This window comes from Suillus clintonianus (genome assembly GCF_016758775.1).
Source record: "Suillus clintonianus strain FC179 chromosome Unknown DEU56scaffold_41, whole genome shotgun sequence".
Taxonomy (NCBI): domain Eukaryota; kingdom Fungi; phylum Basidiomycota; class Agaricomycetes; order Boletales; family Suillaceae; genus Suillus; species Suillus clintonianus.
Window position 1 is genome coordinate 186,528 of NW_024539265.1, and position 12,832 is coordinate 199,359.

The 12,832-nt window shown below is 48.7% G+C and overlaps 5 protein-coding genes across 5 annotated transcripts; 3 read left to right on the forward strand and 2 right to left on the reverse strand.

Annotated features, from left to right (window-relative positions):
* Positions 1-336: 336 nt before the first annotated feature.
* DEU56DRAFT_393215 (uncharacterized protein) lies at positions 337-1,719 on the forward strand. Its single transcript, XM_041345996.1, has 5 exons — positions 337-664; positions 716-774; positions 827-898; positions 957-1,434; positions 1,487-1,719. The coding sequence occupies exons 1-5, from the start codon at positions 614-616 to the stop codon at positions 1,580-1,582; spliced, it is 756 nt and encodes a 251-aa protein (XP_041207874.1). The 5' UTR covers positions 337-613; the 3' UTR covers positions 1,583-1,719.
* Positions 1,720-5,332: 3,613 nt separating this feature from the next.
* Positions 5,333-6,020, reverse strand: DEU56DRAFT_737755 (uncharacterized protein; the record flags this gene model as incomplete). Its single annotated transcript, XM_041348610.1, has 4 exons — positions 5,333-5,385; positions 5,440-5,563; positions 5,615-5,696; positions 5,746-6,020. 4 exons carry the CDS (start codon positions 6,018-6,020, stop codon positions 5,333-5,335), a joined length of 534 nt encoding a protein of 177 aa, XP_041207875.1.
* A 1,066-nt stretch (positions 6,021-7,086) lies between these two features.
* On the reverse strand, positions 7,087-7,872 carry DEU56DRAFT_871674 (kinase phosphorylation protein-domain-containing protein; the record flags this gene model as incomplete). Its single annotated transcript, XM_041355720.1, has 3 exons — positions 7,087-7,531; positions 7,583-7,737; positions 7,789-7,872. The coding sequence occupies 3 exons, from the start codon at positions 7,870-7,872 to the stop codon at positions 7,087-7,089; spliced, it is 684 nt and encodes a 227-aa protein (XP_041207876.1).
* A 1,474-nt stretch (positions 7,873-9,346) lies between these two features.
* On the forward strand, positions 9,347-11,246 carry DEU56DRAFT_393318 (uncharacterized protein). Its single transcript, XM_041345997.1, has 6 exons — positions 9,347-9,567; positions 9,624-9,720; positions 9,772-10,265; positions 10,321-10,418; positions 10,470-10,544; positions 10,617-11,246. Exons 1-6 carry the CDS (start codon positions 9,462-9,464, stop codon positions 10,908-10,910), a joined length of 1,164 nt encoding a protein of 387 aa, XP_041207877.1. The 5' UTR covers positions 9,347-9,461; the 3' UTR covers positions 10,911-11,246.
* A 652-nt stretch (positions 11,247-11,898) lies between these two features.
* Positions 11,899-12,762, forward strand: DEU56DRAFT_737719 (uncharacterized protein; the record flags this gene model as incomplete). The annotated part of the gene is made up of 2 exons (XM_041348607.1): positions 11,899-12,114; positions 12,202-12,762. Coding segments are annotated over 2 exons (777 nt in total), but the record flags the coding sequence as incomplete, so codon positions are not given.
* Positions 12,763-12,832: the final 70 nt, after the last annotated feature.

Here is a 12,832-nt window from a genome sequence, read left to right on the forward strand (position 1 = left end):
GGATTAGATACCCCACACAGATTCAGAATTGCGTTCACATCGCATCTCATTTAGGCTGATTTTGATCGCGGCTAGACACGTCAGCGCGGGGGATTCTCTGGGATTTTGGTGTGGAGTCCCTTGCCTGCAAATCGATAATGTTACCGAATCTTGTTACTTACGTCAAATCCTATCCTGTAAGGTGCGATCACCGTCCTCGCAGGCCCATGCAAGTGTGGCCTCCTGCTACACGGTAAAACTTCACCGTGAGTGCGGCCAATTCCGTAACAAAACAACAATGTTGATCATCCGTACTATTAGTAGGTAGACCCTTCCATTTCAAGTGCGCTCACCCTTAGCTTCAGGCCGCCGGCATCAGGCGCAATGGGGTACTTCATGATAAGCCAATTTAAGCTCTTTTATCCAAAACATATACCTCAAATTCAAGGGTGCTCATGATCCGTGACCAACCTTGCTCGCACTCAGCTCTCTGTAACACACGTCGTTCACCTGTTTCACAATTTGTTTCGTCACTTTATGATAAATTCTAACCAATCACAATTGGCACCGAAATTGCTGTATTAGGTATCCTCTGTATTCGGGGATAGAGCAGTCCTCGTGTCTTGCCTCATCCATGTTCAATTTCTTGTTCTCGTGTTGTGTTCGTCAGCGTCGCCGCGACCCAGTGTGTACAATAAAACGGGTCATGGAACCAATATACCTAACAATTCAGTAGACGCTTCCCGATGAACGCACCTTTCTAATCCCCGCCACAACCGCAAGCGAGACTCCTACGCAAGTGTCCCACAATTCACTCTTCACTGTCTCTTTCTCAAAGTCAGTGCAGGCCTCAGCCGCGGGTGGTCGACCATCAAAAGCTAAAAGAGCGCTTGGGTACCGTAGTCCGCTCAAAAGAAGGGTGCGTTCCCTTTGTCTCCACAATGCTTTCCTACAGCGTGCTCTGACGATCCACTCAGAAAAATGGTCAATGTGAATGTTGCCTTCCCATTTAACCTCCACAACCAGTCCCTTGGCGACCCTCCGTCTCGTAGTGTCTCAGGTGGGACCCTGGATAGCAGTCGGCGGGCATCGCGATCTCCTGCACGTGATTCTCTACACACGAGGTATTCGAGCACTTCACTACACCGTGATGCGGAAGCTTCCGCTTCTCAGAGCAATGACGCCATGGATGGAAGAAGCGATCCGTACAAGCCGATATTAAATGTCCGGCTTGTATCGACTCCTGTGAGCAACGGCGCAAACAGGACAATTAATGGCATCTCTCGGGGGCGACCAGGGCGTGGGATCGAACATGGACGAGCGACGGTTGTCAGTGCTAACCACATTTCTCACCCTGACGAGGACGACGAAGAAAACCAAAATGTGGCTGAAGACAGTAATGCGCTGACACCTCGTCCACAGACTGGTGGGGATCCAAATAATTCGTCTGATACGGTGAGCTCTTAACCTATAGTATACATCACGTGACCTAACTCGTCCCCACAAGGACCCCTCTGAGCCATCCCGTGATGCCAATGTCAACCATACCGAGGATTTCACGATTCGTGACGCTGGTGCCATATCACGTTCCTGGGGGGACTGAATGCTCCGATATTTTATTCTAAAATCTGCACGTTCATTCCGGAACTTGGTCGTCCATGTAAGGTAGTACATAACCCTTGCATGTATTTCCGGGTGCTGCAAGGATTGTTCCGCATAGTCGATCTGCCGGATCTAATTTGATGCTGCATCTGGTTGGTGTTTGCCCATACGAAATATTTCGGGCCGATTCATTGGTCGTCGGAGGCCAGGATGAGCCACGTAGAACATACGACACGGCTATTTTTGATTGAATGATTGGACGATACACTGATACACTAAATCGACTGCAGATATGAGGGTGGGGTCATGAATTCCCTCTTTGGTGTAATGCATTGGTATGGGCGTCTTAATCTTGGCTTTCCTTGTACGTCCCCCGCATTGCGCTCAAAACCCTCGACATTAATAGGCAGTAAATCATGGTTGATGGTAGGCGCAGCGCCGACAAGACGCTGGCACATGATGTCACAAATGTGATCCACAAAAACACCAGGGTTGCAAAAGTGATTATTCACCACCATTGACCTTCTGACGTGATCTATTCAGTTATACCTTAGCGAAGCCGAGGAGAAATGGCTGAAGGAATTTCATCTGTTGCCCGTGCCCAATGGCAGGGCGGTGGACGGCTGTTCATTCTCATCGGCGCCCGATCGTATGGAATTAAGAGCCAACTCGGGTGCGTTCTTCGCTGGGTATTATACGTGTCTCTCCCGATGTGACGAACTAAAAATGACGCGATCCGCAGGTGCTTTAAGGGCTGTTAAGGGGACAGCAGCAGCCAACCCTGGAGCTTCACAGGAAAAATATCCGCAGGCCCAGACCTTGCGGATCATTGCGACTCATCAAGGATCACTCGCTTCACTCGCTCTAGCTTCATTCCTAAACATTGAACCATAAAAAACAACTTCTGTGCATAGCACGTGAGTGTTCACTTGAGTTTTTGTGTATGGGGATGGGGGGATTTCGAGCCCTGGCATCCCCACGTTCGTTTCAATGGCCAACAAAGGTCTGTTGCCACGGTTCATGCCACAGAGTTGCTATCCTTACAATGTCGCAGTGTACTCACATTATCAGATGAGCGTGGCAGCGCGCGTCCAGCGGGAACCTCGCAGGATGCCGAAACAGTTTAGAGTTATGTCCATTAGAGCCCTGACTCCCTGGGTTTGTGAAGAAATTTTGAGTCTCTGTGAGTGTAAGGTACATAATGGTACACAGGTGGATTAAATTAGATTCAGATCACGATTTCTCGCAGTCGCATGAACCAGCCACTTTGTCGAGGGGTGACAAGGTGTCTAGAAGAACTCATTAGGACACGAATCATTGAAACTCAACCATGCTTCCGAGACTCTAATGCACATTGTGCACATCGTGGCCCCCTTTAGCCTCCTTCAAGTCACGGGGAAAGGTCTTTATGGTAAGTCTATGGGGATATGAAGTATTCATGAGCGCTCTGACACATCCGTGATAGATGAAGAACAGCAACTTTAGACAAGGACGGGACATACAGTCTGAGCCCATGATGTGCACTTGTCAGCAATCCCCCGCTGGCCAGACCATATAAAAGAAGGACAGTCCGACGTTCCTCCTTGATTATGACTTGTCAGCGACATCAAAAGCAGCACTGCTGGCCTGGTGCATTGTAGTGATCGCACATCACATCACGAGCGGCTGACACCCCGAGGAAACCGAAATTCACAGTTGCCAAACGACTCGATTCTTCTCATTATCTTTCAACAACAAGACGCACTTCTCTTTACGGAAGGCTATTACTCCATTGCGAAACACCTTACTATCGGTGTCGTCCTCTCCGCATTACACGCACCGCTTCTTGTGGTTTTGTGGCATGACGACTTGAAGTACGAGAGGATTTAATTTGTCAACGACAAACTCATTTTTCATTCGCTCAGGAGCAACCTTCTAGAACCTATTTAGTATGCATGCATGCTCATTTTGATTTGAAGGGGCCAAAATCTCGGGGAAATGTCCAGAGTACAATAGTCCTAGTAAGTCAATATAATTGGCGGAAATTGTCATCGTCCTGAACTGCCAAGACCGCCAGCTGTACTTGGGCTCCAGCAGTAAGCACGCACAAATATCTCATTTTTTCATTGGAAAGATCGGAGGACCACAAGATTCTCTCCGAGCGAAGCCAAATTGTATGAGCAAACAATCACATCCTATCATTCATTTGCGAATTACTACTAGGCTCGGATTTTTCCAACCACTCGGCGGATTTCATTTTCTAGCCGTCGGCATACGCAATGGATGCCCTGTTGTCCTACCATAATCCAGCCACTCTTATCGATCGTATCACCCCGTTATCGCCCTCTCGTCCCACTTCTCTGTAGTTCCACAAGCCAAGCTGAGATACGGTTTGAATTCACTCATGTATTTCACTCTCTGACTTGTGGACGTCCTCTCATGATCAGTTCCAGGTCCTACGGTAACGAATTCCGCAGCGAAATTTCACACACGCTGAATCCCTCTGAATCCTATCACTTCAGCTCCACAGATAACACCGAAACTCATTTCGTTCCCGGTCTTTCGCTATCTTTTTGGTAGCTTCGGTTCGTACACGAATTATCGTCCGTACCATCTTCCACTGAAGTGAAGCTTCGTTAATTCATCGCAATAACCTTTCTTGCGTGTACAAGCCCAATCTCTTGTCTGCCAGCGAGGGTGTTACTCAAGGATGTCGTTGCAGTAGGCGGACTGGTTCTTATCGTGTGTTCTTGGATGAGAAGACCTACGGCGTGACGCGGAACCCGTCGGGTGTGCCGTTCGAGCTACGACTGACGTAGGGGCAAGAATCTTGTCAATTCTGCCGGAAGAACCGTGCGGCAAACACTATCTGACAACATGACGACATCCACATCTCCACATTATCCATTATGGGGAGGGGAAGCGGGACTGCCACTGCGCTCTTATCGTCGACAGATTATGGTTACAAAATCCTTGGCCAATACACTCAAATTCCCAAAAAATATAGTAAAACCTCGTATTGCAACGCCTCATTCCATCGATTAGCATTTGCTCCATTGCTTCTTGCACTCCGGTATAGCGGATGGTAGGTCGATCCCCATATAGATTCCGGACCGGCGAAATCGTTGTTGAGGTAGTGGTTCCCAAGTAACATTGGCCTCTCCTAGCAGGACCAGCAGTAGCGCCCAGAGTTGTCGTTACTGCGTTAAAATAATTAATAATAAAGGGCAGGTCCTGTAGGACGTCTGGCCGGCGTGGGCGTACTCGTGAGTCTATAATCTAATTTTTACAGACCTACATGTACAATCGATGATTGTCTGAAGTAATTCATAATAATCAAGAAGACCATTTTATGGTCCATATGCGTTTGTGGGCAGTGCACCAGAACCGATGCCTCACAGCTGTGTTTGACGTTCTGCCCATAAGAACCTATAAGAACCTGCCAACAATCCTAGTGCCTGTGACGCGACGCTTGCAAAGCACGCCATAGGGGTATGCGGTACCCATTTTGGCATGTGCGTCGGAGTTTCAATGTGTACAGCCTTTAGACTCGTAAAGTTCTTGCCGACGACGACTTAAATTTACTCCAAGACGACTTCCCCCCTCAGCAAGGCGTCCGAGATTAACTGCGTAAACTCCATGAACGTGTTACAGCGAATTTGGTATCAGATATGCACAACTGAAGATGATATGCTACAGTAAAGAATAAAATAATAAATGTAGTAGTACAACTCCAAAATTCCAGGCGTTTGTCACATCAACGTACTGTACATCAAAGGTTGTGGGCGACTATATGTCTCATAATTGTCAGAGACGCTAACATCTCTGTACACTCCAAATCAGCATTCTGCCGCTAGATAATTGAAAAATTGGGCATACCAGCTGCAAGGTGGGGATACGCCTCCTCAATGGTAAGCACGCACCCAGAGGACTGGGCGTATTCTGGCTCTCCAGGTACTTTCAATGAATAAGACGCAATATGACGGTTGCTTGCGTTTGTGCACTAGGGATTATGCATAAGATTTTGAAAACACGCGTGAGAATTAGCACCTACCGTCCACTCCTCCCCTTGGGCGGTTCGCCAACTCCATCGGTACTGTTGGCCATCGGACCCAATGAACCTCCTCGACTTCGCGCTGGATGATCGATAAGCTCGGAAGAAAACTACGCGCGATCGGGACTAACCTTCCAATGGGAAGTGATTCGAGGAAGCTACTCATGGGTACCTGCGGCCCTGATCCAAAGGCTATTGTTCCGAGGGAGTTGTTAGAACCGAAGGTTAGGGTCGCGACTGGATCCGTCCCGGATGTCATGTTGTATATTATGTATGTTGCGTGTGTAGATCCCCAACTGGTGCATCGAAGTGTGAAGCGCAAACGATCATTGATGTCCACGAAGTGCGACCCTGTCAGCTTGCCAGTCTTGTCCTCCAAGAGGTATGGCATTCCATAGCTTGTCATGATGGGACTCAAAGGAGTGATAAGATGAAAGATTTCGGCGAGGGGATGATGAAGGAGAAATTCAGCTACATCTCAGGTATTTCTGCGACCAAGACATGGCAAATGGCCAGCCTATTTCGGCAGCCACGACATGTCAGGAGACCTTCATGGTATCCGGGCGGTAGATAGGAGAAATTCATACTGGTGAATAGCCGAGATAAAAAAAAAAGACCGTTAAGCGGTAAGTCTGAGAGGGCACGTTGAATTCGGGCGCGCGAACTCGGACTGACTGATTGAGCCAGAAGTAGAGGAAGCCATGCGAAAGAGGAAGCGTAGATCAAGGATCAGGCAAGGTATTCGTCATGTACGCCATTCGCGAAGACCTGATGAACGAAATTAACAACGTTCGTACCTGTGATGACGTACCAGGGAGGACAGACTCTCAATGTTCACTACAGGCAAAGCCTAAATTTCATCAGGTCCACGTCATTCATGGTCGATAAAACTGAAAGCATGCGACCGGCGTGGCTTTACTTCATCCTTGGTTCATACAAAACGGCAGGGGCCTAACGCGTTTTGAGCACTAGTATCACCACACGTTTGACAGGCGCTGAGACAGGCAACGAGGCAGAGTCAGGTGAGGCATCAACCGGGACGAGTGATACGGGTGTGATTATCGCATGGGGAATATCTCGAAATCGCATACAGATCTAAAGCCAAGAATCTCTTAGGCAGACCGCCAATACACACCAAATCCGGCATCAAGAGGTGCATGGATCAAGGCGCAACTCAATGCCTTTGATTGGCGGTCCCATGCTGAAATGGTGTGGCTTCAGTGCACAGGTATTGACGTCCACCCCATGTACTGCAGTTGACAGTACCTGGAAGTTTCGTCTTTTGTTACGGCATTAAAAGTTCCAATAACTGCGCGGCCATTAGCGGCCGGTGCCATGATTCTTCCACGAGAAGGCGAAATTTGATGAGTTAGTGCGGGGCAGATGCAGTGCGAGGTTCTAAGTGCGTAAATATATGAACATATGGCAGTCTGCTGAGGCATGACATACTTCTTGAAGAAGACTCGACCGAGTTAATCTCGCTCATAACGGGCACTCTGCCTGTCCCTTGAGTTCAAGTCCCATCGCTGCCGGTCTCTTCCGCGGTCTCTTTCGCGTGCGATTTCATCATAGTCCTTCACACGTCGAGTAGCATGAGGTGAACGACTGGCTGGTGGAGGCGAACGACTGCGCCGCGGGTAACGACGCCTCTCGTTATCATCGACTTTGCTGGGTCGAGGTGAGCGCGAACGGGTCCGATCTCTACGGGAACGCCGTTCGTAATCAGTATGGCGAGACTCTCGATGTGCCTCTTTGCGAGCTTTCTTTTCTTCCTTCCGTTCGGCTCTCTTGCGGCGCTTTTCCTCTTTCTCTGAAGCATGCTGTCCACCATCTACAGCAATGGCATTTGGCCCTGAGAGAACGCTTGAGGGGGCCTTTGCAACAGGAACGGTACCAGACGGCGCGGAGCCAAACCCACTGGGGAAGTCATTTAATACCGGGCGGTAACACGTTAAGGACGACACTCACAGTGCTGCAGCAAGGGCCTCTGCTTCTGCTTCCTTGATCTTTCTTATCTCTTCTTCCCTCTCAGAGTCACCCTTGTTATCTCTGTTGTACCAGTGAACATCTTTGTTCTTCTGCCATCTCCCGGTCGGGGCATTAATACTGTGACCCAGATAGTTCTATTTGACAATTCAATACCATTGGAATAAAACGCGTAACAGTTGACGAACCTCTCTGTCTTTGTCTGCAGAGACATCGGTCCATTTGAATTCTGCCTGGCCTCCTCGAGTTCCTCCCCGAATTGGTTCAAACATTTGAAAGAGAACGTTGAGAGAACGTGTTGAGTTCGGTTACCCTGACCGAGGAAGCGTGAGAACATGATGAGCTAACGAAATTTATCCATTCCATCTCGGGGGTAGCAATATTCCTAGGCCTCGTGTCCTAGGCTCTACAAACATGCTATCTTGACGCCGGTGCCTTCAGACTCATCATTTCTTCATGTACCTCAAGGTGATGCGCAGGGAGGAACTACGCCCGGATCTATCGTACATACTTCCGGCAGACACTTCGATCGGTCTATCCCTTTACCGCCTCCTTATTGTGGGCTTGTTTTACCTCGATCTCGTCATCCTGAAGTCTAAGCACAAAATCTTACTGCGGTGTGCTGGCGATTCGTCGGTCATTGAGCCTAATTCTTGTTGTTTAACGCGTATCTGGCCGCACACAGAATGTCGTAAAGATCAGGCTGATGCGTTAACTGTGCAGGAAGTTAGTATGAGGCATGATTATGGCTTGTGATAAACCATGAGGCCTGACTCTGGCATGCGGATTCCAACTTCGTGCGGTACCACCACGCCAGCGTTAATCAAAAGCTGATCTGTGTGCGCTAGAACGTCGTATACGCCGTATGTTGGTCTAAGACGAGAAAAGTTTCCCATGTAAATGTTCCCAAAGTTGTATACGGTGTGGAAGTTGACTCGATTTTATTCAAAAATAATTTGTTGGTTTATTCTCTTGTTGCTTCTGCCATCATATCTGCTGGCTTCTTTCGTCCCAATTTGCAGCTGCTGTATAATACATTGCAACGGTCAGAACACAGATCTGGATGCATCGAACGTTCATTTGGAATCCAACGCGGCATTACTCCGATACCCCATCGAAGTCGTGCAATCGCTGCAAGGGGTCCTCAGCACACTCCTGTGTCTACTTGAACGTCCAATCACCATGCCACAACCAGTGCCTACCAGTGATGTCCTACGGCTTCTATGCAGTTGCTCCCGGGCCAGTGCCTTGCGAATGGTCATGGGCGCTCAGGGCTAGCTCTGTCTCTACACTCCTTTCGACACGAGGTCATTTCTTGGGTTTGAGGTAAGTAACCGAACTGTTTTTTCATGACCAGAGTATTCATCACTGCACGTCGTCGATAGTGCTAGGGCCCTCTACGAAGGCTCCGCTGGTCGTCTTGATTTCTCATGATGTGCGATAGGTTGGCGCATTGCACTTATCCTTATCCAAATAAGGCAAGCCATTAAATTATTCCAAGGTTTATCCGACCGAACGGCTTCAACGGAATTCTCGCATAACGGTGCAAATGCTGCGAAGTAAAGATTGTATGGAGAGGATACGACTGCTCGATGCATTTGCCTTGACGTCGAGTGCTTGTTGCGTGCATTTCGATTTCGACTGCAGTTTTTGCGGAACTATTTTGCTGATTTGAATTGATTTATTTGTCATTGATCGATCACGAGGGCGCACGGGCCCTCGTGGCAAGAAACGGGGGTTTTGCTGCATGTGGAAATAGCCGAGCAGAACCTTCGTGTTCTCCTCAACCATCGTTTATCTGTCGCGCAAACCTCGACCGCACTTTACATTTGTCTCCTCCATTTCTGCGCCATCCTTGACGATGAGCAAAAAGGGCAATAAAACGCAGCAACCAGAGACTAGCTATGCAGAACGTGATATCGTGCTAGCCAAAGTACGCGGCTTTCCGCCGTGGCCAGGCATGGTATGTCGCGTCTTTTGAACTTCTTTGAAAGACATTCGTGCCAATGGCATGTGCAGGTAGTGAACCCTGACACGGTCCCCTCCGCTGTGTCCAAGGAGCGCCCAGCAGGCAAAAAAACTACGTTCCACTGTGTCAGGTTCTTCCCTGCAGGCGACTAGTATGTCAGTACTGCTCTTCATGTTGAACTTTGTTGAACTTTGGCATCCAGTGCTTGGCTTGTGTCCAAAGACATATCCAAATTGAAGCAACATGAGATCGAAGCATACATCAACGAACCCCACAAGAAATCTGGCGACCTTCTAACAGGCTATCGGATTGCACTGGACCCCTCGAAATGGGAAAAGGAACGTGAAAATGCAGACCTGGCAGCGGTAGAGCAGGAGGATAATGCTCCAGTTGATCAGCTTGACAGTGACAATGAGGAAGATGGGGCAAAAAAACCGGCCAAACCCAAGAAGCGAAAGCGAGATTCTGAGGCGCCTCCTCCCAAGCCTAAGGCCAAACCCAAGGCCAAAGGCGAGAAAAAGGCTCCCTCATCTAGAGGGAAGAAGAATGGCACCAAATCGAAAGAAATGGTTGAGTCAGAGGACGATGGCGAGCCAGAAGCCGAGGCTGAAGAGGATGAGGAGGCAGGATCGAGTGCTAAGGCGGCGCCTCCCCCATCTAAGAAGCCCAAGCGGGAAAAGGAGGATGATGTCGATCGTATGTTCGCCATTTGCAACCACGCCACGCCCTTTGTGCTCATTTCTCCATTCAGCTGCCTTGGAAGGGGATAACGAAGCTAAGAAAGTCCGAGAATGGAGACATAAATTGCAGAAGGCGCTTCTGGGGAGCAAAGGGTTACCTGCTGCTGAAGTACGTTCTCTTTGTTATCGGCCAATCAGTCGTTAATCAACATTTCTTCAGGACATGCCTGCTCTTGATCAACTTTTTTCAACTATTGAGAACTACGACCATCCCAATCTCATACAATACCTTTCAGTGCGTCCTGTATCCCGTTGTTCATGTTTGCAACGTGTACTCATGGCTTCTGTTCCCTAATTTTCCCTGCAGTTTTCCAAAATCGGTAAGGTCATGCGTCACATTGCTGCTTTATCCACGGATAAGGTTCCCCGCGACGACGAATTCAAGTTCCGGGTACGAGCGAAGTCTATGGTCGACAAATGGCACGCTATTCTTGGCGCTAGCAAGGGAAATGAGAATGTGGTTGAAGGCGCTGTCAACGGTGCACCGGCAGATGCTAATGCTGCAGAAAAGAAAGCCGATATTACGCAGACGTCTCCGGTGGAGAACGGCCCTTCCGCGGCGGACACATCGTTGGGTGATGTTACGATGACAGAAGCATGAAACACTCATAGGCCTCCTCGATGCATTCAAGCGTTGTCCTTGTCCTTTCATATTTTCTTTCGAACGTGGCTTGTCCCCTCACGATCGAGGCTACGACGTCAACTGTATCACTCGCACGCTCATCGTTGAAGCTATTTTACATTTTCACTTGACACATTATTTCTTCGTGACAACATATGCGGTACATATGTTCCAATGCTATGCTACGTCGTCCTTATGCTCTATGTCGCGGGTTTAGTTCGAACGTACGTGGCGTGAGCTGATTTTGTGCAGTAAACCGCGATGGAGCATCTGCTGAACTTCCACGATTATCTACATGTCAATGCAATAGCAGGGAGTACAGGTAAAAGCAAACCTAGTGCAGATCATTGCGAGCGGTTTTGTTTTTGTCCACAGCCCAGCATCTGCTGGCTGAGGCAGACGAATAATATCAGTATGAGAGAGGGGTCACTTACTACGCACCACCCCAAGATCCACGTCAAGCTTGTTCAAGTACTTACGTACAATAAACCGATCATATATGCTCCGAATGTGGACAAACACACTTTTCTTCCGCCTGGCACCGACCAGCCAGCACATTGTCGTCGTTCAAAATTGGGCTCTATGATGCAGGGTCCTCTCAGATTACCCGGCCGGCGCATGCTCTTAACTGCGCAGGGATCATTGCATCGTGTATACTGCAGGACCCAACCGACAGTCGAAGTGAAAACATCATGGCGCCAGACGCACATGCGGCAGCGTGGTGTCCGAAGTTACGCAAATTCATCCATCGACAACAAAGAGAAGAAACATGAAGGTTCCCGAGAAAGTGACCAGGTGATCCTTGGTGAGTGGGTCGACTCTTCGGTTTGTTGTTGATGAGTCATGACTAGCTGCAGAGAAAATGTTATCTTCAGCAGGTATTATCCAGATTTCCGACAGCTTTGAAGAAATTTAGCATCTATAATGTTTAGACACCTGCACCCCAAACCAAAAGCCGACGTTCCCTCTCGAAGCACAGGATCTTCCAGAAATACCACCTCTTCCCGCTAGACCAACCTTCCACATATCCCCGAAAGATATCACAACGTATATCCAACCATTGGTTTCGCGCCGGTGGAAAATCGGTCTTATCTACAGAGGCCGCGATGAAGATGAAATGCTCACTTTGAACAGGCGTTACGAGTTCAAGGGCTTCCGCGGTGTCATGGACTTTGTTCAAGGAGTCGCAGATATCTCGGGGACAGAAAATGCGCGTATCAAAACTTCTCCATATCTTCTCAAGATAATTGACTTGTCATATTCAAACTAGCATCACGGTCGAATCGTGCTCCAGTATAACACTGTCGACATTATCTCGCACACGCATTCAGCGTTCACCTTGCACCACGTAGAAAATGGGGATTCCAAGCTCGAAAAAGTTCCTGGGCTCACACGGCGCGATATACGATTCGCTATCAAGATCGAGGAGTTGTATGAAACATTCAAGGAACAAGGGCGCACGCCGGAGTCCGTACCGGCAGCCCTTGGCGTGCTGCAGCACCAGTCTATGTATTCAGTGCTACGAAGATATGGCGAAGAGCGGACCGTCGCAAAGACGGAGGATGGTCAAAGTACATCGACAAGCAATGCGATGGAATTACAGCGTGAGGCCTCATTGAATGCTGCTATGGTCGCTGTTAAAAATTACCAAGGTGACAACGATAAGCGAAAGATAGCTACAGAGGCTGCGCCAAAATTCGCGCGGCGAAACCATCGTGCTAAGGATCCTCTCAAGAATTCTTTTATTCAATTTCTAGGTTCACAACTAAGTCAAGAACGAAGAAGATTACATGAAACGAGTAGACATAAAAGACACCCAGAAGATCATTAGAGCGAGGGCCTTGACTTCCAGCCTCTTTCATACTGCCCCTCTGCGACTCTGAGTCGTTACTGTACGTCGT

Bases quoted from the DNA above. Each gene is read 5' to 3' on its own strand.
- DEU56DRAFT_393215 (XM_041345996.1), top strand. From the start codon at position 614: ATGTTCAATTTCTTGTTCTCGTGTTGTGTTCGTCAGCGTCGCCGCGAC. The intron at 775-826 runs GCAAGTGTCCCA...AAGTCAGTGCAG, and splicing joins ACCGCAAGCGAGACTCCTAC to GCCTCAGCCGCGGGTGGTCG. The intron at 1,435-1,486 runs GTGAGCTCTTAA...CGTCCCCACAAG, and splicing joins CAAATAATTCGTCTGATACG to GACCCCTCTGAGCCATCCCG.
- DEU56DRAFT_393318 (XM_041345997.1), top strand. From the start codon at position 9,462: ATGAGCAAAAAGGGCAATAAAACGCAGCAACCAGAGACTAGCTATGCA. The intron at 9,568-9,623 runs GTCGCGTCTTTT...ATGTGCAGGTAG, and splicing joins GCCGTGGCCAGGCATGGTAT to TGAACCCTGACACGGTCCCC. The intron at 10,545-10,616 runs GTGCGTCCTGTA...TTTTCCCTGCAG, and splicing joins ATCTCATACAATACCTTTCA to TTTTCCAAAATCGGTAAGGT.